We start from the raw sequence: 21,577 nt of genomic DNA, 5'->3' as shown, positions 1-21,577 counted from the left end.
CGTGTACAGATGTACAGCTGACAGGGAGCCTGAGGGTGCTTTGGGGAATTAAAAACATTTGTTTAATGTTTGCCATGTCAGCCACATGTAAAGCTGCTAACGCTGTAGTCATGCAAACATAGATGTGTAAATATGTGCACCGACAATTGCTAAAATTCAGTCACACTGAATTTCTTTCTCCCTATTTGTGCCCTTTTCCCAGAAACCTACATTCCTGTTTTAGGAAGAGGAAGATATTTGAAGTTTTTTTTACTAGTACTCATTAGTCTAAGCTTGGTTAAAAGAGAGAAAAGGGAGAGAAGGATGGAGGAAAGAGGGAGGGAGGGAGGGGACAGATAGCGTTAACAGGCTTCAAGGTAACATTTAGGTGGCCTAATTAGGACAGATCCGTTGTCAGCGGTGCTTTACTGTGATTGATGAATGATTCCTTCTTTGTTAGAGAGATGGAGAGAGACACACAGGGGAGAAGAAGAAGTGCGTAGGGAAGTGAAGAGACCTGTGTGTAGAGATAGAGTGGGGATGAGAAGGGGAGAAGTAGGTACGCAGGTAGAGCAGAGAGAGAGAGAGAGTTAGATGAGTGGATGTGCTGTTGAATTAAACATGAGCTCCTTCATTAGTGCCAGACAAAAGGACATACCAAATACAGATGAGGCGCAAGCTCGCGTACACTCACAGACTTTTCTAACACACGTGGTTTCCTTTTCATCCTCTTCTCCCTTTACCTTGTCAAAGACACTCTCTGGAAGACATTTCTGGGGGAATATTGTCCATCCCGAGGGAAATGCGCCAACTTTTGTTTCTTGTAAGGCGACAGGAGGAGGGAGACTTAACCCAACAAAACCCTTAAAGTCTCCCTCTCTGTTAAGATACTGCCTTTGCAACAAGTAGATCACCTGTGGCTCCAACTGTGCTGTTATCTTTTCTTTATAGGAAAATCTAATGTGACAAGATGCTAAAAAAAAGGATATTTGAACAAGCGAAGGAAGTGATTATCATACCAAACAGTGTTTTTTTTAAAGTGTCTACCCGCTGCTTTTGCCGAAAAAAGTAGCTGCAACGCCTGCGTTACCATTACAATACCGTTTTGTTTTCCTTCTCGCTTTTTTATTGCTGTCTAATACATTCTGTCTAATTGTGTGTATTAATCTAGGTGACCACCAGATTGTCCAGCTCTATCTCAAGTCCAAAGAGACAGGCCTTGCTTTTGCAAATACCAGTTTTGTTTTCTACAACTGCAGCGTGCACAAGTCGTAAGTCTTGCTTTCAGATTCACTTCAATCCTATGACATTTGAAGTCAGTTTGCGTATCACTCACTTGACATTTCGAGTTGGAACTCTTCTAATCCATTCACACTGATGAAAAAAAAATGAATCAATTGTTAAGGTTTATTAAACACATAAGTAAGTAGACATATTGAGCTTGTCTTCTCCGGTGTGTCGTGCTTCAGCTCGATACTAATTCAAAACTCTTATCTACTCTGCTCTCCTTTCAGGTGTCTGTCGTGTGTGAGTAGCCCGTACCAGTGCCACTGGTGCAAATACAGACACGACTGCACCCATGACCCTCGCACATGTTCCTTCCAGGAGGGACGAGTCAAGAAGCCTGAGGTGAGACCCAAACCAGAAAAGAGTTTACCCTGATTTATTTGTGCAGGTTTCAAATCCCTTTGTGGACCTTTAAGATGGAGGAAGTAATGCCAGAGCAGGACAAGACACTGGAACATGAAAGAGATTATAGAAATGTGTTGTGTTAGGCTTGTTTCAAGCTTTTGTCAAAGGGTCAAGATTTCCTAGCGGCACCGCAGCTGCTAGAAAAACTGTCAAACTGTATCCCATTAAGACGATGTCCGCAAATCCCCATAGTTTTCTAAGCTGCCCTGCCCCAGCCAGCCTCTTCCCATTGAGCCAGCTGAGTTATAAAACATGGTGAAGTAAATTGAGGGGAAATGTTTGGCTATGTGAGACTAATGGCTATCGTTCGAGGTTTCACATGCAAAAAGAGTTATGTTAAAGGGATTGAGACACCTTTCAGCTGTAGTGCTTCCATCTGGCATGAGTCTCTTGGCATGTCTCGCTCTTGACTGCACATCAAAGGGCAGTGGAAGCTAATAAAACTGAGTCATTTCCACTTGCCCATCCCTATTCCCTGCAACAGCTTAGTCTGTGTGAATTATCAATAGTATTGGCAGCCAGTTCTATTCCCGTCGAAGCAGAGCCCACTGTAATTAGGCTGCTCTGCTGCAGAGGACAAGCCGCTTGCTGGAAGGGGTACATTCAGTGAATGCCCCCAACCCGGCAACTCCCCATCCTATAAAAGACGTTTCACTCTGATTTAGAGTCACTGCAACAGTAGCCCTCAGGGCAAAGTAAGGAGGTGACTGAAGGTTATGCTATCTGCCCAAGATTCGGGCCTGTGTGTGCAGGATGTCAGCATTGCTCTACGTATTTTTATGTATAAGTGTGCGTGCTTATCCGTCTGCTGTTTTTGCCTGACTGTAAACTGCCAATTCACGATAGCTTGCATGGGGAGGCTTTTACAGGGAGTTAGTGGCCTGTTAATCCTAGCCTGAGGTGAGCTATGATGAAGATCACTAGTGCTCATGTCTGGGTTGGCAGACGCCGCACGACGGGCAGGGACAAGCTTAGCCAGATTGCCTCTTTTGATGAGCAGTCTGCTCTCACTTGTGTTATTCCGCCCATGTTTCCCTCGAGCCATTCAACCTGCACAGACGATATTATTTTCTTTTCCCGTCATTTCCATTATCCTTTTGAACCTCCTGCACGGTTAGGCCTGAACATGAGTCTTTGCGGTTTTACTTTTCCAATTAGCTCCGGCGCTGGTGGTCAATATTGACTCTGGATAATAATGTGTGAATCCTCTCCTATTGTGTTGCTGACTCAAAGAAAATCATAAGTAAAGCAAGCAGGGGGATTGGGTATTAGCACATTAATGACGTTCCTTATTTTGACATGTTGTTTCGCAAAAAGCAGGTGTTTTGCAGGCTTAATGACTTTTAATTTGCTTTTAATTAACCCCTCAAATCCAGGGTCGTGCATTTGCTGCCAGCTTTTTGGTTGCTGTTTTGGCATTAATAATTTAGATGCACACACACACAACCATCCATAGAATCATTTGCAAATGTGACAAAAGGCAACACGTCCACTTTGCTCTGTGAAATGGGATGGCCTCCTTCTGCTGCAGATGAATTTTTGTGCACTATTACAATTAAGGGATTTCAGGCAGTGATCTGAATAATCCCTTAACTCTATGCTAATGATTGAGGCCAGGCAAATCTCCTCACTGGTTGAGCTTGTTGTTAGTATGCATTGCAGGACAGAGTTAAAGCCAGGCCTGGGCTTGCAGTCGATGCCTTTTTATTCATGCCAGCAATGATATGGGCACATAGATCAGACATTTGCCTGTTGGCACATTAACCAAGGCCACGTTCCTCTCTGCCCTCCTCACTTCTCAAGGACTTTGCCATTCTGATGAGGCTCGCTGACAAAGACCACGCACGCAGTCTCATTTAGTTCCACTGAACAAAGAGCTGGTAGTCATTCCTGGCACACTGATTATGATAGGAGGCTGTGCTTGTTAAACAGTGACGGCTCACCAGCAGATTTAGCTCTTTTTCCTGTATCACTTATTCCCAACCCAAAATATAGCCTCAGCTGGAGAAACTGATGCAACTGGGAACACTTCCTGTGCTCTTTGTCTAATCAAAACCACAGGAGGACATTTCCCTTTTGGCTTCCCCTGTCTTGAACACAGCATGTTCATATTCTGAGCTGTTGCCAAACTTCCACCTGACATTATTTAGCTGAGATACAAAACTGCACAGAAATATTAAAGTTACCGAATAGGCATCCGCATCTCCCAGCACATTCTGTACCCTCGCATTATTTACGTGTTGCCCGCGCTACGGTGATCAGTGTCAACAAGGAGTTTATTTAGGAGTTTATTTGCCAAGAAAGTATTGACCAAGTGATCAGGATAATTTTATTAAAGACGCTAAATGCCAACAGTAATAGCTGTTAGTTGCCAATACTAGACAGAAATGGTGAAGAGAGGTGCTTTGGTTCGATTCATAGACAAATCAATGTCAGACACTGGTGGTGGGCTGCTGAGGAGTCGGTTGAGTATTTGCAGAGAAAAGTGGATATGGTGAAAAATAGATTTAAAAATTCTGAAAAAGTTACCTGAAACATCATACAGGCTGAAATGAAACCATCTTATAAAAGTTTACAGACTGAATTCACATACTGTAAGCCTTCCCTGTGTTGTGATGGATTATTACCAATGTGGTTTAGATAATCTGGGTGGATCATTTGAAGACATGAGTCGGTTGTCAGTCGTGATTGATGCCACGCTGCTGTGATCTCAGAGCCCAGTGTTGGATTTCATCTCATCTTCATCTTCATCTTAACACCGACAGACAACCATTCACACTCACACGGGCAATTTATAATCACATGAACCTAAAAAGCATGTCTTTGGACAGTGGGAGGAAGCCAGAGTACCCGGAGAGAACCCACGCAGACACAGGGAGAACATGGAAACTCCACATAGAAAGGCCCCATTCGGCCTGGATTTAAACCAGAGTAGAAAGTTTAACCCTTTATGGGGCGAGGAACCATATTTGGTAACTTCAGCACACATTTTATATTGCGTCCTTGTGCCTCTCAGTGACTTTTTAGAGGCATGTGGTTTTCACTCAGCCAATCAGCAAATATCAAGGCAACATCCTCAGGTCAAATCAGGGTCAAATGTTTTCTGCAAGGTCCACCTCTACATGAACAGTGAGCATAACTGCTTTATTACGTACAACGAAGAAGTGTCCTAATGTTGTCCAATGTGATAATGTTGACAAGTGCCTGAAACAGCACTTATGTTCTGATGGTCTAAATACATGTTTACATTTGTTTACCACTTAAGAAAAGGAACCCTATATGGTAAATTCATTGACCTCGGTTACAAAAGTAAAAGAGTCTTCGTATGCTTCGTATACCCAACACTTAGTGTCCTATAAAAGGTTAACAATGAATACAAATCATGACTAAAGCTGTTAAAGACCAGTTCCTTTAAGAGAAAGGTTGCAAAGGCAGGAAAGAGAAAAAAAGAAGATCCAGTGAAAAATTCTTTGAAAAAAAAAAAAAAAAGGAGTTTAAAGTGAGGAATGGATGGTGGGATAAAAAGTAGGTGAGGAGCAGCAGGGAAGGAGAGTGGATGAACTGAGAGCGAGAGAGTGCCTTTGCCCGAGGCTCCGTTGGATATGATAAAACAGAGGCTGGTTAAGGAGGGCTCTTGGTAACCACAAGGTGTGTGTGTACGTGTATGAAAACTTAAGATCCTCTTCATCTTCACACCTTACACTGCTATAATTATGGGTCTCTCTCTCTTTTTCGCCTGCACTGCCCCTCCCTTCCTCCCTCCCTCCTTAGCTTCAAACCTCTACATTCACAGTTCCCATTCTGCTTCCTACTCCCTGTCACTTTCCGTATCTCCACCCTTCACACCTCCCACCAGCGTCTAATTATCAGATCTAAGTAGGTCCCCAAGAAGAAAAGGAAGTCAGGAAAGAAGGGAGGAGAGAATAAGTGAGAGAGTTGATAAGAGGAAAGTGAAAGGTCAGTGAGCTAGGTAGTACGAACAACAGCTGCCGCATTTAGAGAAAGATAAAGGAAGGAGGGAAAAAGTGTGACTAAGAATCAGGGGCGGGGTCAGAGTCAACAAGGAGTCAGCGATGGAGAGAGGAAGAGTGAAGGATAATTATATAGAGAAAGAGATAGGCGCCAACTTGGTTTTTCATAATCAGGTCTTATTATGCGGATATGATGAGTCATGCAATTGACTCAGTGTACTTTTCACATCCAGGCTGTAGTGCAAGTCCTTGTCTCTGACGTTTACAGCTTTACATTGCACATATAGGGAACACATAAAAACAAAAACACAACTTAAGACAGCTCACTTAATATGAAAAACATTGTTTGTACTTTAATCTCTGTTTCCTTCTAGAACAATCAAGATTTAAAACGTTTTTTATTGGAATTTGTCACTTTAACAAGGAAGTGCCCCTTTGTTATATTTGTAATTTTGGAGAGGCTCTACTCATCAGTAGCCAGTTGAACAGCGCAAAGATCCAAGATTTGCACGTTCCTATTTTTGTGTTTGGCGTGGAGGTGCGTAGCTGTAATAACGCATCATCATGCATATTTATGGGGATGTGCATGTGTTCATATAGTCAGTGATTTGTGTCGATGTATCAGTTTGTGAATATGCATTTGTTCCTCTGCTGTTTATTGCACCTCCGTTGTTTAGGGGCGGGTTGAAAATGTGAGGAACGATAGTAAAAGCACTGACATTAGATCAACTTAACATAAATCTCAGCCGCAACAGCGAGCATCACTGCCAACATCATCTGCATCTCTAGCCAGCTCGGGGATATATACGTGCGTGTGTGTTTGTCCAAACCAATAAAAGCCTCAGGAAGAGCTGGCAATGACTGCAGTGTGTTATACTTGTGTGTCTGAGTGTGTATGTGGATGTACAAACAGAAAAATCTGAGCTTAGTCGGAGAAAAAACACGGGATACCACCAACATACATGGCTGGTTGTAAATACCCTTGCACATCAGGGTGTTTTTGTTGATGCAAAAAAATGAAATTGGGTTTAAATTGAAAATACAAATTAAAAAATTCTGAGAGTTAAGGTTTTATTTGTTTTGAGCAGACATGAGGAATGACAGATTGTGATTGTGGCAAGGCTGACAGTGTGAGTATGTAGTAGTGGGGTGGCACTACTTCAAAATTACAGGCAGATGACTCTGGTTTATGAGTTTAAATAAAAAAACCTGTGTGTAGGCAAAGATTAGAGAGATTACTTTAGACTACACCAGAGAGTGTGTGTGTACAATATATGTGTGTAGCAAGCAACAGTTCATATTTGCATTTTGAAGTTGTCCATCTCATGGACATGTTGGCACAAAGACGGATGATGCAAGAGATGCTCTCTGGCTATGATGTTTATTTTATACTATATTGGTATTCCAAGGCTGTCGACTTATTTTTGTAGGTCTTTGCATGCACGTGTGTGTGTGTTGGTGTGCATGTTAACCTTGAATCGGCTTGCATGCACAAAAAAACATCATTTTGGTGTGGGTTCCTGGGTTTTAGACACTGCTATGCTCTCGTTACTTTGCACACACACACACATTTTTTTGTATTGTGATTAGTATGTGTCTGAAATCCTTGCACCTCATCACCATATTCCGCTATCGGTGTAGATCTGTGTGTTAAAGATTCAGCTTAAGTCTCCGTGTTAAGTCATACTCCAGTGCTTTCCATGCTTTTCATTTCCACAAACCAGATCAAATTTATTGTCCCCATTGTTCAAGTGTATTAACTGGAGGAGATGTGATTAAAAATGGATTGCATCTCTCCATGCTCCCCCACTCATTTTCGTTCTCCAAATATGACCCTTCGTTCTTAGGAAAATGAGATTTGGAAAAGCAAACATGCATGCACACCACCTTTTCCTCCCTCTCCTCCGCCACTGAACTCACTCACCCTGTGTGTCATTTATCTATAATGACTTTGTGAATAGTGTCACAGCGCGCTCCCCACTCTCTCAGCTATCCAGTCAGTCACTCACTCAGCCTAACCCAATCAAGTGGCTTTTAATGAACTTCAAACAAGTGTTATCACCCAGTTCAACGTGCGCCATGCTTCATTCCCCCCCAGCACCATCCGTGCGGGGGCACACCTTATCTGCTCTCCTTCTTTTCACCCTCTTTCCTCCTGTCTCTTTGACATGCTAAAGCTCCTCCTGTCACATGCGCTTAAAGGTATTTTTTGCCTCTTTCAGCTGCTCTTTTCTTTTGTTGTTCCAGTCTCTCATTTCGCCTTTTTGCTTCCTCTCTCTATCTACCACTCTTTGGCGAAAACATGAAACATTTCGCAAAGTACTTGAGGAAGCACTGTTCTCTATTTACTATCTCTACCCTGCTTCAACTACTTCACCACCTTTCGCTTCTGCTTGTCAGTCACTTTCCTGTTCTTTTGCTTTTTTCCACCCCCCACTTGTCCTCTCTTGTCTCCTCTGTTGTCCTTTTCTCTGTCCACGTCTCCCGATCTCCTCACTTCCTCTTCTCTTTCAGGAGAGTCACGTGTGCTCCATATTTAGCCAGCTACTCACACCTGAATTGATTGGCTGTTAATTTTAGACCTCCAATTGCTGAGAGATTTCTCTCTCTTTCTATTGCTCTCCTTCTTTCTCCCTCTATCATTCATTCTTGCCTAATTTCTGAACAGGGATAAATCAGACCTACCCACTCTATCATTGGACCCTAGATTTGGATAAAGGGAACCCCAAACTGAGAGCTTATATCACTTCTGTACTGTATAAGTATCTGCTTCATTGCATCATTAAAGGTCCTCTCCTGTAGATAATGGATAATGGCACTAGAGTACCTATTGAACTGGCCCTTCACTCTCTGAATGTGAGCAGGTCCTGGGCCTGTATAACCAAGAGATGCAGCTGATCTCAACTCAACAGGATGTATCACAAATAAAAGCACTGGGACAAAGCAAAATCCAACTGATGTTGTGAAGTACTGTTGTGGTCTGCTAGCCGATAAGATAAACAAGTACAAGTGATGGGTATGGATCTTTCAGGCATTGAGTTGTGTACTTCAATGTGCACCTTGGGTGATATGCAAGCTGCAAGCTGCTCTTCTAATAAAGAAGTAAAAAGCTTGCTTAAACTAAAGCTCCTGTCTCTTTGTCTCTCTTCCAGGGGTGTCCTCAGCTGCTGCCTGCAGACAGGATACTGGTCCCAGTCAATGTGGTGAAGCCGATCACCCTACGGGCCAAGAACCTCCCTCAGCCCCAGTCTGGACAGAGGGGCTACGAGTGTCTGCTAACCATCCAAGGAAATGAGCACCGAGTTCCCGCCCTGCGCTTCAACAGCTCCTCAGTGCAATGTCAAAACACATCGGTGAGGAGAGTGCATGTGTTTTAATGTGTCACCATTGATCAGCCTAATCTCTGTAAAGACGCCACATTTCTATAAACTTTGTCCTTTAAAAAATCTCACACACATGCAGACACACAGACTGACTCAAGCAGATTCTTCCTCTTGCAGTTAAACAGTACAATGATGAGATAAGAGTCTAAGTTTGTCTCTCCTGCTCTAATGCTCCACTCACTGACTGAATAATACATTGACGGCAATGAAGGATGAGCATGAAAAGGCTTTATGCTGGTCTCGATGCTAATCATCTGTTGATACAATAACATCCCATCTTCCTGTCTATCTTCATCACTCTAAGTGTGTGAGTCAGTGTCTGCGTGCGGAGACGTCTGAGGGATTTTGTGTGCGTAATCACACTACGTTCCAAATATTGTACTTTGATTGAGCATTGAAGGAGGGAAACTGTAATTTAGCTGAAAATTATGACTCTGGCACCAGCCTTCCATGCTGCTAGTGTTACAGAAGCAAATGAAAGATAATCTCGTCTTTGAACGCTCTCTGGTGCGTATGGGATGTGGTTCTGAATTCAATTTGTGTGTGAGTATTTACTGTGTGTACGGCCACCTGTTGATGATGATGTGTTCCTGCATTCAAAGAAGCTTTGTGATATCAGAGGCTTTCGGACTTGTCGATAATAAGACAGTTTAAAGACTTTCTCTCGCTCTCTCTCTTTCTCTCTCCTCTTCCCTCTCTGGTTGCCATGGCGATAGTATTTCTATGATGGGATGGAGATGAGCAGTCTTCCTGTGGAGCTGACCGTCATCTGGAACGGAGATTTCAGCATCGACAACCCCGCCCACAACAAAGGTGTTCATGCACAACACAAACATACTGTATGTGCATATGCACATTGACACACACACACACACACACACACTTGTGAATCCGTATCAGATTTTCCTATAGTTATCATAGTAGTTTAAGAACTGACACACGCACACACACATTTAGTCTACACAATCTCCTACAAACTCTCACTTAAATACACACACAGTAAAGCTGCTGCCTCCCTATTGTTGCCCTTGGAGCCCGTCTCCATGGCAACAGGCGGGTGGTGTGCTGAGGTGCAGCATCCATTCCCTGATGTTGCTGTGTAGAGTGGTTAACTTTAACACATCCTCTCATATGCTTTCCTCGTGTAGGTCTCTCTCTCTCTCTTTTCCCTTTTACCCTCCCTGCGTCTTTCTCTCTCTCTCTTTTTCCATCTGTCAGTCCTGCACATCAATTGTTGTCTTTCTGTCCCTTTCCAACTCTCCGCATTTCATTTTCTTGCCTCCTCTGTGAACACCCCTCCGGGAGTTTGGCAGTCTATCTGTCACTTTGTTTTATTTTTGTCATTGTGTTTTACTGGGATGGATATCAGATTATTGGCAAAACATAGAGCTGCAGCTGACTGTGATATACAAATACAAGCTAAAATTATGGATCTCGGTATGCAATGCAGGGCTAAGATGTATAAGCTGTGGTTCTTTGCCTCTCATTGTTTTTTCTGTCCAACCCTTCACTAACTCATGGTATACGTTAAAATTTTTAAGCAGTCAGGATTCAGCTGCTGAGCTTGATTCACTTTGGCCACAGGCAATCCACAACTGTAAGTGATTCATGCCGTGGCAAGAAGACAGTAGCATGCTGGGGGTTGTAGTTCCCTGAAAGGAAAACAGCTTATTTTAACCAAAGACAGTGGAATCAGCCATAAGGAATGCATCGTTAAAATGTGGATTATATGCTAAAATGACACTACGCCGCGAGGGTTTGTAAAGTGTCACTGTGTGTTCATGATTGCGTGCATGTGAATCAAATAAAAAAACATATCCTTGAACGTAAGCGTAGACTCGGAAGAGGCGACGAAACTTAGAGAGAAAGAGGGAGACGCTTGAACTAGAGACTCCTCCACTACTCTCCTCCTACCTTTGTTCGCCTGCGGAGGAAGCGGCTCATTGGGCATTTTTTGATGGGCAGATCACACACGCATCTAATGGCAATTAAAAAGAAAATGGCTGGTCCGTTACCATGGAGATGATATGTTAAATGTGTGGTGGGTGAGGAGAGGCGGGAGGCGAGGCGGTGTAGGAGACTCGGAGAGACGGGGAGGGGAAGGAGAGGGAGTATATGAAGATGATGATGGATGGTGCGATAATGAGACAAAGATATCAACGAATGTCTCTCTGTTTGTTTGGTTGCTCGTTTGCATATTCAAACACAAGACAATGAAGAGATTTGGGTAAACAGCCAAAATATGAGTTTGTTGTGTGTTTTGAAGTCTCCCCCTGTCAATTGTGGTGGCTTTTGCCCAAAATAAATTTAATTGCCTTTGCAGATCTCTCATCATTTGTTTAAATGTTGTTCTCCTTTCTCCACTCCTTCCCCCCACTATCGTTTCCCTTTCTTTTTTTCCTCCCTCCCTCTCCTTCTCTGTCTCCTTCCTCTTTCCGGCGCAGTCCATCTTTACAAGTGCGACGCCCAGCGTGGAAGCTGCGGTTTGTGTCTGAAAGCAGACCCGCTGTTTGGGTGCGTTTGGTGTAAAGGAGAGAACCGCTGCACCCTCAAGCAGCACTGCCCCCACCCTGAGAACCAGTGGCTGGAGCACAACGGCATCAACAGCAAGTGCACTCACCCACGGATCACACAGGTCAGACTCACTCGCCATCACACAAATGCCATTAGTGTCCACATATGTCTACACATACAGTCGACACTTTCTAAATTGGCACTTACACCGACCAAGCAATGGCAATATTAATGTAGTACACTTAGTCTCAAAGTCCATACATACACACCTTAATTACAGTGCACTGATGGGGAACATAGTTATCACCTCTGATCAGTGTGGCAGTTGATCATTTCAACATAATGGCTGCAAGTCACCATCTGTTATTCAGTGTGACAGCATTCGTGAGGATGCATATATTTTACAGCTTTTCCCAGTGCAGTGTAACACATGACCTGTAAGGATACAGTAGTTATTTTTTGTCTTTAAATGAGAATATACAGCCATTGGGTAACACACGTAAGAGCTAGAGAGTGACAAATCATCCCTTCTCCTGCTAGTTATCAGTCAACTGCGCAGATGTTCATGCAAATCTCCATTTAACCATGCATGCTCCTTAAACCCTCCAGCACCACATGGGGTAAATAGTCTTGACCTGTGCAAGACATATGCAGTAAAAAGGGGCAATAACAGGAGTGATAAGGGTCAGCAAGATGACGGAGTGGAGGACACAGAGGAAAGATGGATGGAAAGCTGACCAGTGATGGATGGCCAAACTGAGTCACATGATGCTGGGAAGAGACCCCCCACCCATCCCACCCCACCCTACTTCCACTTTTTCAGTGATGGATATAAAGGTCCACTCTACATCCTTTTTCCCCAGAAGCAGGTGGTGGCTGACTAGAGATGAAGGAATGAAGGAAAGATTTAAAAAAAAAAAAAAAAAAAAAAAAAAGAGGGGAATCCTTTTTGCTATCCTGGAGAGTGATGAGCGAGGAAAGAGGGATACGCCGTTCACTCTCTACATCATCCTACATAGACGAGTCAACGTGCAACTGTCTAACCTTGTGGAGATTGACTGAAAGCAGCGCCACTAAACCCTTTTATAAACCTGAATGTGTGACGAATCTCAAGCGGATCATGTTAACCTGATTACCGGTTCTAGCTGTCCAATATCTCCAGCTCGTTCTTTGTAAAAGAGAATGAGATCGTTAAACACGGAATGATAGACATGGGAAAGAAAAGTCTGGGACTTTTGGATAGTGGGGACATAAGCATCATGATCACTTGACCTTCTCCTCACTGATAACCATCGTGAATATTTTTCTCCAGATGAAAATCAAATCTTGAGTAAGGTGGTAAGAACATGCAAATGTTTTGTTCATCCCTCCATCTATTGAAGTGTCTGGATCTGTCAGGTGGACACTATCCTTCCTGCCGTCTCGTGTTTGTCTTCAAACAGACAGAGCGGTGGATTTATTCTTGGAGATGGGCCTGTATGTCTCCTTACATCCTCGAGGCTGCAGCAGGGGACATATTGCAGCCTTCTCACGTCCCCCATAAAAACTGTCAGTGGGTGAGGAGTGAGGACTTTCCCAAGACAACCCAGGCCCTAATGCATTCTAATACGCTTCATTATAATGACATCTCCCATCAACAATATGAGAGGGAGAACTCGCATAGAAAGATGAAAAGAAGGAGAGGGAGAGAGAGGGAGAAGTGATTAAGTGTTTGCCTCTACCCAACCGTCAATTATCTTGTCAAAGTCACAAATCTAATCAACGCCTCATTGCTTCTCTCTCCTTCCCTCTCCCTCCCTCTCTCTCTCTCTCTTGCTTTCGTTTACTTCCTCCTTCTCCTTCACCATTTCTCTTTAAGTTGTTCTCCCACTCCATCCTTCGTATTTGCTAATAAATGGAGAGCCACGAGGCATTGTGTGCAATCTTTTTTTAATTGCATGTATTGTAACCCCGCTCCCAGAAGGCTCTTTTTTCCATTAAGATATCAGCGGGGAGCCTTATTAATCAGAGACATTGAACCATACGATAAGGATATCTCCCACATGACAGTCACAGGACTTGTGTTTTGCGTAACCTGGCTTGAACATGCCTCTGCTATTTGATTGGCTTTAATCCTTTCAAACTGAGCAGGTTCAATTTGTTTTCATCAAAAAAAAAATCAGTTCAATTAAAATCTCTAGTAGAATGCAGAATACTGTAACACACAACGGCTTCGAGCTAAAAGATAAAGCCACACACTCTCAGCCCTCTACCTGTGGACACCACAGGGGGTCACACTGCCAACTAGACACTGAGCAGAGAAACAATGAGAGTCACCTCTACGGCTGGGGCTCCTGTGCACACAATTCTGCCTGGAGGACTTCAATTTGGCAGAGACAGATAGGCACAAACTATTCTATGTCAGTTTCTAACATCCATCCACATCCATATATGATGTATACACACACACACACACACACACACACACACACACACACATGGGCACACATGCACTCGCTGGCCGATAAGTAATTGCGTGTGCACTGATGGATGTTGGCGCCACCTCATCGACAATGAGAGATGTAACTGATAAATCGTTGGACACTGATTACTGCAAAGATGTCACGCGATGCCAGGATTTGAGTTAATCTTATCTAATAGATTGATGTGGATTTCGGTGGATAGAAAATTGAGAAATGACAGGCCCTTGACCCTGAGGCTTGACCCTTTAGCCGTCACCGGAGCTGTTCTTTGGTCGTTTGTCTCTCATCTGTCTTGTCATGCTCCACTACAGAGACAAAATGTGTGAACACAAACACTGAAAAAGAACTAAATCCTAATTAATAGCTATCATTCTTCATCTCCTTCCACATTTAATATGAGGACTAACTCTCATGTTACCAATTGGGGAGTTATTATTTTGGCTAAATATGCATCTTGGCATAAATATTCATCTTTACTCATGATGCCATCTGTATAATACCATCACATGACTATACTGTGCAGTGTTGTGGTTCTTTTTACATCTCAAGTTGGCAAACTTCACTTTATTTATTTATTTCAGTTCCTTGCAAAATAATGGCAAGTAAAATGAACAATGGGTTCTTTCTGTTAATGGACAGCAAATGGAAATACAAAATATGTGACACCGATTATGTTAATTTATTAAAATAAACACATTTTGTACTGTACAGTCAGCTCTATTAAGTGTCACTTATATGTAAGCTGTTTGTCTGTGGAAAACAAAAGCAAGGATTATATTGTCAGGAAAATGCACCGTACTAATGGTCCTGTTAGGAAAAACAAAGTGACATTTTTTTCAATTTCAACAGATCACCCCTCTCCGAGGTCCCAGGGAAGGTGGGACGCTCGTGACCATCCGTGGGGAGAACCTGGGACTGGAGTTCAGTGAGATTGAGGGTAACGTGAAGGTGGCTGAAGTGGATTGCGCGCCCATACGCGAAGGCTACATTCCTGCTGAACAGTAAGTCACATGTCCTCACCTCGTCGGCATTGATTCCCGCTGAGCTGTTAAGTCTCAGTTTGAGGCAGAGGCCGGTGTAAAGTAGCTACAAATAGCACATAAACTAAGATACATATCATGTATGAAGATACACTTTTAAAGTTGCTCTGTAACCACAGGGAAAAGGCACAGTGTTTAAGCAGCAAAGCTAAAATATGAATACCCCACGTTCCTGCTTTTACTGTAATAGCAGTGAAACACAGTTGAGCTGTTCAGGTCCTACAGAGAAAAAAGCACTGGAGATGTAAACGGACACAGCACTAAATTGGCCTAATCTTTAGACCACAGGAAATTTGAGTATAAATTAATTTAAAGTCACAGCAGTGCACGTACAGCACTGCAGAGACTGCAGTGGCCAACAGAGCACATGCATGCCTCTGTATTTCTCCCACGCATGCTCACAGAAGCGCATGTCGTCTAGTAATCATTTTAGGAAGTTCAGAAGGTTACATTTCGTTGACATTTGAGTTTAATCCGGAGCTTTGGCCCCTTTACAGGTGAAGTCTGTCAAATTATTCAAAACTAGTTTAAAGTTGGCTTATCAACAGACCCAGCGCTTCTTCTGCTTAGAAAGGAAGTTGTATGCCAGCACTTTCTAGGCAAAACGCTGACCCAGCTGAAAAGGTAGCTGCATTTGAGGTCACATGTAAAAGGATAGAGACTATTTCCTTTATACCCCACAAGTTGGCAGTGCACGGGATGTGAAGCTACTGCCAAATAATGCATTATTTTATTAAGGTTTATTACATAATTTGCTCTACATTTGCTTGCAAGGCAAACTCATTTTCCAGAGGTTTATGTAAGGATAGTTTAGTCTGTGACACATGCAGTAGTTGTGTCTGTGTATTCACTCAACAATAATGCTAATGTGTGTGTTTCCAGGATTGTGTGTGAGATGGGCAGGGCGGAGATGAGCCAATACACTGGGAATGTGCAGGTCTGCGTTGGGGCTGGACAGTGCAGACCTGAATTTATGGCAAAGTCCTCCAAGTACTACTACTTTGTGGTGAGTGTCTTTTGTTTGTTTTTCCTGTTTCCTGTTCAACTAATAATAATAATATTTTTTAAAAGATTAGGTTATGTAATTATCACATAAAGCATTTTCCTCTAAAAAGCAAAAAGGCAGTCATGCTGCATATGCCACCCTCTGCATGTTAGCACCTTGCTGGATGTCGGTCTGTGTTCTCACCTACTGTGTTAATAGTGTATGTACATGTTGTTTATTTGGCTGTGTTCCGACGTGGTGTGGTTCTCACCAAGACTCCCCCTCTCAGCATTTCTCTCATGCGCAGTGAGACATGACTGGCAGTCACTAATGAGCACAGAATGAGGATGAAACACAGATTTTTTATAAATATATATTTTTTTGATATGCACATGAAATATTGCACTCACTCTGCACACTGCTAATCGTTCTGAACTAATTTTGCCCTTGTTGTGTGCCGGTTTTATGCTGCGTTATCACTTTTACTGCTATCCATTAATGAGCGGTGGCCGAGGTTTATTTCTCAATGGGGTCCCTGCACAGGATTATACGATGTTAGGTCCAGATGTCACACTGCGCAGCAGACTGGAGATGAGATTATAAGAAGGCCAAATGAAGTGAAGGAGGATTTACTTCCATTGGAATTAATTTGAAAGAGTTCCACCACCACAGTATACTGGGATCAGTCTGTGCATGTTACAGTATAACTACACTGCTTTAAATCTGAAGCATGCATTACATGAAAACAAACTGGTTCTCTAATCGTATTGGAGTAAACTGACTCGTGTGTGTCTCATTTTTAGGAACATTTTGAAGGAGAAAGAATACTTATCATTTAAACAGTCTGTCTATATTTGGATAAATTAAAGAAAATGAACAATGCAATCACCACTTTTTAGTTTTTACTAGCTGCTCATTGAGGATTTCTCACCCAAACCTCTGGTGACTTCATGACTGTACATTTAAGATGATGGTGTCATGAATTTTTAGCGTTTTATTGTTTGAACGTTTCACTTTTATCCATCATCTATCTTCCTAATTTAACATTTTCTGACCCTACCCAGATCCCACGGATTACCAGCCTTAAGCCCAGCCGAGGGCCGGTCTCCGGGGGAACTATTGTCAACATTACTGGCAGCCACTTTGACGCTGGGAGCAACGTGTCAGTCATGTTTAAGGACCAACCGTGCACTTATTTGAGGTTAGTGGGAACAAGCCGGAGCTGACCCTGTCAATCACACTTAAAACAGTCAATTAAAAGCTCAGTCAAAGCCAGTGTTTGTCAAACGACTGTGAGTAAGTGTCTCTGACAGTTTACATCTTGACCATTCAGATCTTCTTCGTAACTGCTTTAAATTATGCATAATCAAGCTTTTATTCAGTTATTTATGATTTTTTTGTTGAGCTGCACCAGAAATGACAAACAGCAAGAGATGTAATAATAATAATAATAAAAGTAAGTAAGTGTGTTCACAATGTGATGTAGTGCTATGTTAAAATCAATATTATTATACAGTATAACACTGTGTCACCCTGATCACTACAGGAGGGGTGGTCAGTGGCTCACTTGCCGAACTCATGCTTCCCTGAATGGCTATGGAAACGTGTCTGTGTCCGTGAGCATCGACAGGGCCCACCTCCAGAAAGACCTGCAGTTCGAATACGTGGAGGATCCCACTATCACCAAGATAGAGCCCGAGTGGAGCATCTTTAGGTTTGTTGGAAGGGCACATTTAAATTATTTTTTTTGGGGTGAATGTTTTGGATCCTGCGCATATGCTTTTACAGAGAAAAATGACGCCAGTAAACAAAATAATTTACCAATTTCCAGCCAAATAATATTAAAATCTACAAAATGCAAAAAAAATAATAATAATTAGGTTCCTCAGTTAATGTCCAAGCATCAACATTACTGCCAGTGAATAATTCAAATCGCCATCTGTCAAAACAATGTGAACTATCATTTTAACCTTGATATCAATCACTTCTCTCTCTCTTTCAGTGGACATACTCCAGTGACAGTGACAGGAACTAACCTGGACATCATTCAGACCCCACTCGTCAGAGCCAAATACAACAACCACGAGACACTCAATGTAAGTGAATGCAAACACAAACAATGTTAAAGTCAATCACTTTTGTAAAAATTAACAAGAAGTCTGCTACATGAATCAATTATGGTCGTCTGCACATGTTTATGCATAGGTATGTTGTAGACGTGAATGTATGCGTGTGTCATGTTATGTTATACTTTTTAAATTATTATTATTGACCAATGTTGAGAAATAAAGAAAAAGTGATGGATTCACATTAGCATAATGAGCTATCAGCAAGCCCAGCTAAGCCCCAACTTCCCCTGGCAACCTCCCAGAGGAAGTCCGCAATAAGAAATGTCAGAGTGAGTTTTTTCCAGAGCATTACTAAATCCCTCTGTGCCACTTTTAGGTAAATGGGCTGAGGAAAAACTCTAAGAGGGAATTAGAAAAGTCAACAGGTTTCATTTGAAGTAATGGACAATAACTCCATTGTGTAAAGACAAGGAAGTTTTGACACAACATGTTCTTTCTATTGGATCTTATCAAATTTTTCGACCCTCTATTCACTCTTTTACTCAGGGGAGGACAGATAAAGTTGTACAAGAGTCTGTGTGATCTCTCTGAAAGAAGAGAGAGTAACAAAAGGTGGTAATGCTATCTTCAAGGTCCGGTTGAGCGTGACCTTGCAGCACGTTTAACATCTGTGCTCACATATTCCTGCAAAGGGCATTGTGTCTCATGCTGTAATTTGCCCCGCATCTCAGTGTCTCAGTCTGATATAACTTCATTCAGAATGAGAAGGAATCATAAACTGACAACTGCACATTTCCAAATGACATTTGTCCACAGACAGAAGTTTTTGTTTCTTTTATTTCACTTCTTTTGCTGTTACCTTTCTGCACCAGTGCATGGTACATGTCAGTGATGTCCTGAAGACCTTGCAGCATTTGTCAAGTTTGATGTTCAAGGAGCCAATTAGAGTGACAGGCTGTAGTTTGAATGACTGCATGGCAGAGGTTACTGTGGAAATGTGAAATGTCTTTAAATGAGACGGAAATGTCTGTGAAGGAGACCTGTGCTGGTGGTTGATTTGTCAGTGTCCTGACAGACGGAGAGAAATGGAGATGTTGGGGGGCCAGGACAATGACAGATCAGTCTGTTATTGCATACAAAACTGTCTTTGAGATGTGGAATAAAGAACAAAAAGTAATTTAAATAGCATCAGATGTCCACAGCAATGACAATAAACACATAATAGTGAGACCAGACGCAAAGAAGACATGAGACACTGTAATTGATCAGGGTTGTGGTGAAGAGAAAGAGGAATGAGAGACTAAAAGAGAAGACAAGATCACAAGGAGGCAAAGGGGATGGGATGAAGAAGTGATGAGAGGCCGGGGATGGCTTTGTGCAGGGTAATGAAGGAAGGCTAGGACCTAGTTATAAAGTCCTATCTTCACACGTCAAACACTGATTGTGGTTTGCCTGCACATGCTCTCCAACTGCACCTCATTTGGTGGTTCCCCTTTGAGGATTCTCCAGCAGGTTCTTCTTTGCGCTTTTTGAAATGGACGAGCTTCCAGTTTGAATTGTGTCTCCAGTGAGCTTAGTGAAATGCAAATGTGACATAAAAGACTGGCACTAATGACAGTTAAGATGGCTTAACATATAAAAAAAAAAGATGATGCCAGTAGTGTGGAGCGTGACTGACGAGACGGAATCGATAGCCAGGAACTAGGATGCATATTGAGCTCCAGCAAAGAGATGATGATGAATGAATAATTCATGCGAAAAAATAATCCTAACACACCTGTTTCTGTTCCTCTCTGTGTATCCTCCAGTTGTGCCAGGTACTGACCCCAACCTCCATGCTGTGCCAGGCCCCAGAGCTGCCCGTTAGCCCGGCCAGGCAGCACTTAGTGCCTGAGAGACCCGATGAGTTTGGCTTTAAACTCGACGATGTGCAGGCTCTGATGGCGCTGAACAACACCAACTTTATCTATTACCCCAATCCAGAATTTGAGCCACTCAGTGTGTCCGGGGTGCTGGAGCTTAAACCTGGATCACCCATTATCCTGAAGGTATAAAGTTTAAGTCTCGCTTAAAGTTTAGGATTATCTTATTATAGAAGAGAATTTCAGTGATTATATTGAACTGTAATCAAATCCAACTCAGTCAGCGGTTCTGTTGTATTGATATTAAAAGATACACCTCTTCTTAGTTGTTTTTTGGATGAACAAATACCTGAATATTCTTCTACAGGGACGAAACTTCCTTCCACCAACCAATAGCGGGAATGGAAAGCTGAACTACACTGTTTTGATTGGTGACAAACCCTGCATGTTAACGGTGTCAGAGACCCAGCTTCTCTGCGAGTCACCCAACCTGACTGGTCGACACAAGGTCGTGGTGAGTGGCGCAGCGCATGTCACAAAGTCAAGATAAATAGACAGACAGACAAAGAGCGATAGGCAGGCTGTGGTGGAGAAGGCAGACAGACCTACAAATCAATTGTCAGTCAGACAGACATTCCTCCTGTTGCTTTCCAGCCATCTCCGTGTCCGCTCCCATACAGACTACGACTCTAATCCAATCAGCTGTGCGGTTCCTGTTAGTGCCCACAAGCAGACAAAAGACAAACAATAAGGAGGATTAGGGATCCAGCAAACTCAATAAAGCTTCCATTTGTGGTTTTAAGGAGGGCCACTTTGAACAATATGTTTCCTGATGTTACCACCTGAACCCAGCGTCACAGATAGACGTGGACACATTACTGTAAAATGATTAGTGGATGAACAAATGAAGAGAAGTGTGTCCACATTTCAAATCAATATGTCTGTCTGTCTGAGCTGGTGGCCCGGTGGCTTTACAAACTCAAAAGTGATGCAAAAGTTAGGCAGTGTTACATTATATATTAGACTTATACTTTTGTTTTACTTCACTTTTCTCTTTTTCCTCTTCTTAACTTGTCAACTCTGCTCATAGCTCTTCTATACTTTACAGTAAAAGAAGCCCATTGTAAAATAAATAAATATCTGTACAGTTCAATCACATAGTAATTATAACTTGCTTTTTTTTTTTTTTTTTATCTGTCACTGTCACAAGGCACGTGTGGGCGGTAGTGAGTCTTTCCCTGGTGTGGTGCACATCATGTCTGACAGCCCTCTTAGCAGCACTGCAATCATTGGCATCGCTGCAGCCGGTGCCCTGCTCATCCTCTTCATTGTGGTGGTGCTCATTGCCTATAAACGCAAGTCCCGTGAGAGCGACCTGACCTTGAAGAGGCTGCAGATGCAGATGGACAACCTTGAGTCACGTGTGGCTCTGGAGTGCAAAGAGGGTAAGAGGCTGATGGCTATGGAGGAGGCTGTATTCATTTCCAATTTTCTTCCAGAACAACTAATGTTTCTTATATTAGTTTTATTTACCCCACTAAAATCAAAGTTACTCCATCCATAAATCCATATTTTGTGAAAGCTCATCTGGTAAAACAAACTGCCACATGTCATAAATAT

At 42.6% G+C, this 21,577-nt stretch overlaps 1 protein-coding gene across 1 annotated transcript in view; it reads left to right on the top strand.

Annotated features, from left to right (window-relative positions):
• Positions 1–21,577, top strand: part of plxna4 (plexin A4) — a 207,358-nt gene that overhangs the window by 153,854 nt on the left and 31,927 nt on the right. Inside the window, exons 8-20 of the mRNA XM_084573806.1 lie at positions 1,151–1,250; positions 1,494–1,608; positions 8,795–8,995; positions 9,742–9,838; positions 11,470–11,660; positions 14,851–15,002; positions 15,924–16,047; positions 17,091–17,227; positions 17,573–17,740; positions 18,029–18,122; positions 19,904–20,143; positions 20,325–20,471; positions 21,168–21,402. Of these exons, the coding sequence (XP_084429932.1) occupies positions 1,151–1,250; positions 1,494–1,608; positions 8,795–8,995; positions 9,742–9,838; positions 11,470–11,660; positions 14,851–15,002; positions 15,924–16,047; positions 17,091–17,227; positions 17,573–17,740; positions 18,029–18,122; positions 19,904–20,143; positions 20,325–20,471; positions 21,168–21,402 (2,001 nt within the window). The remainder of the gene's footprint in view (positions 1–1,150; positions 1,251–1,493; positions 1,609–8,794; positions 8,996–9,741; positions 9,839–11,469; positions 11,661–14,850; positions 15,003–15,923; positions 16,048–17,090; positions 17,228–17,572; positions 17,741–18,028; positions 18,123–19,903; positions 20,144–20,324; positions 20,472–21,167; positions 21,403–21,577) is intronic.

The sequence above is a fragment of the Chelon labrosus genome (assembly GCF_963514085.1).
Source record: "Chelon labrosus genome assembly, chromosome: 23".
In the NCBI taxonomy this organism is placed as follows: domain Eukaryota; kingdom Metazoa; phylum Chordata; class Actinopteri; order Mugiliformes; family Mugilidae; genus Chelon; species Chelon labrosus.
Note: the sequence above shows the minus strand (reverse complement) of the source record. Positions and strands in the feature narration are given on the sequence as shown.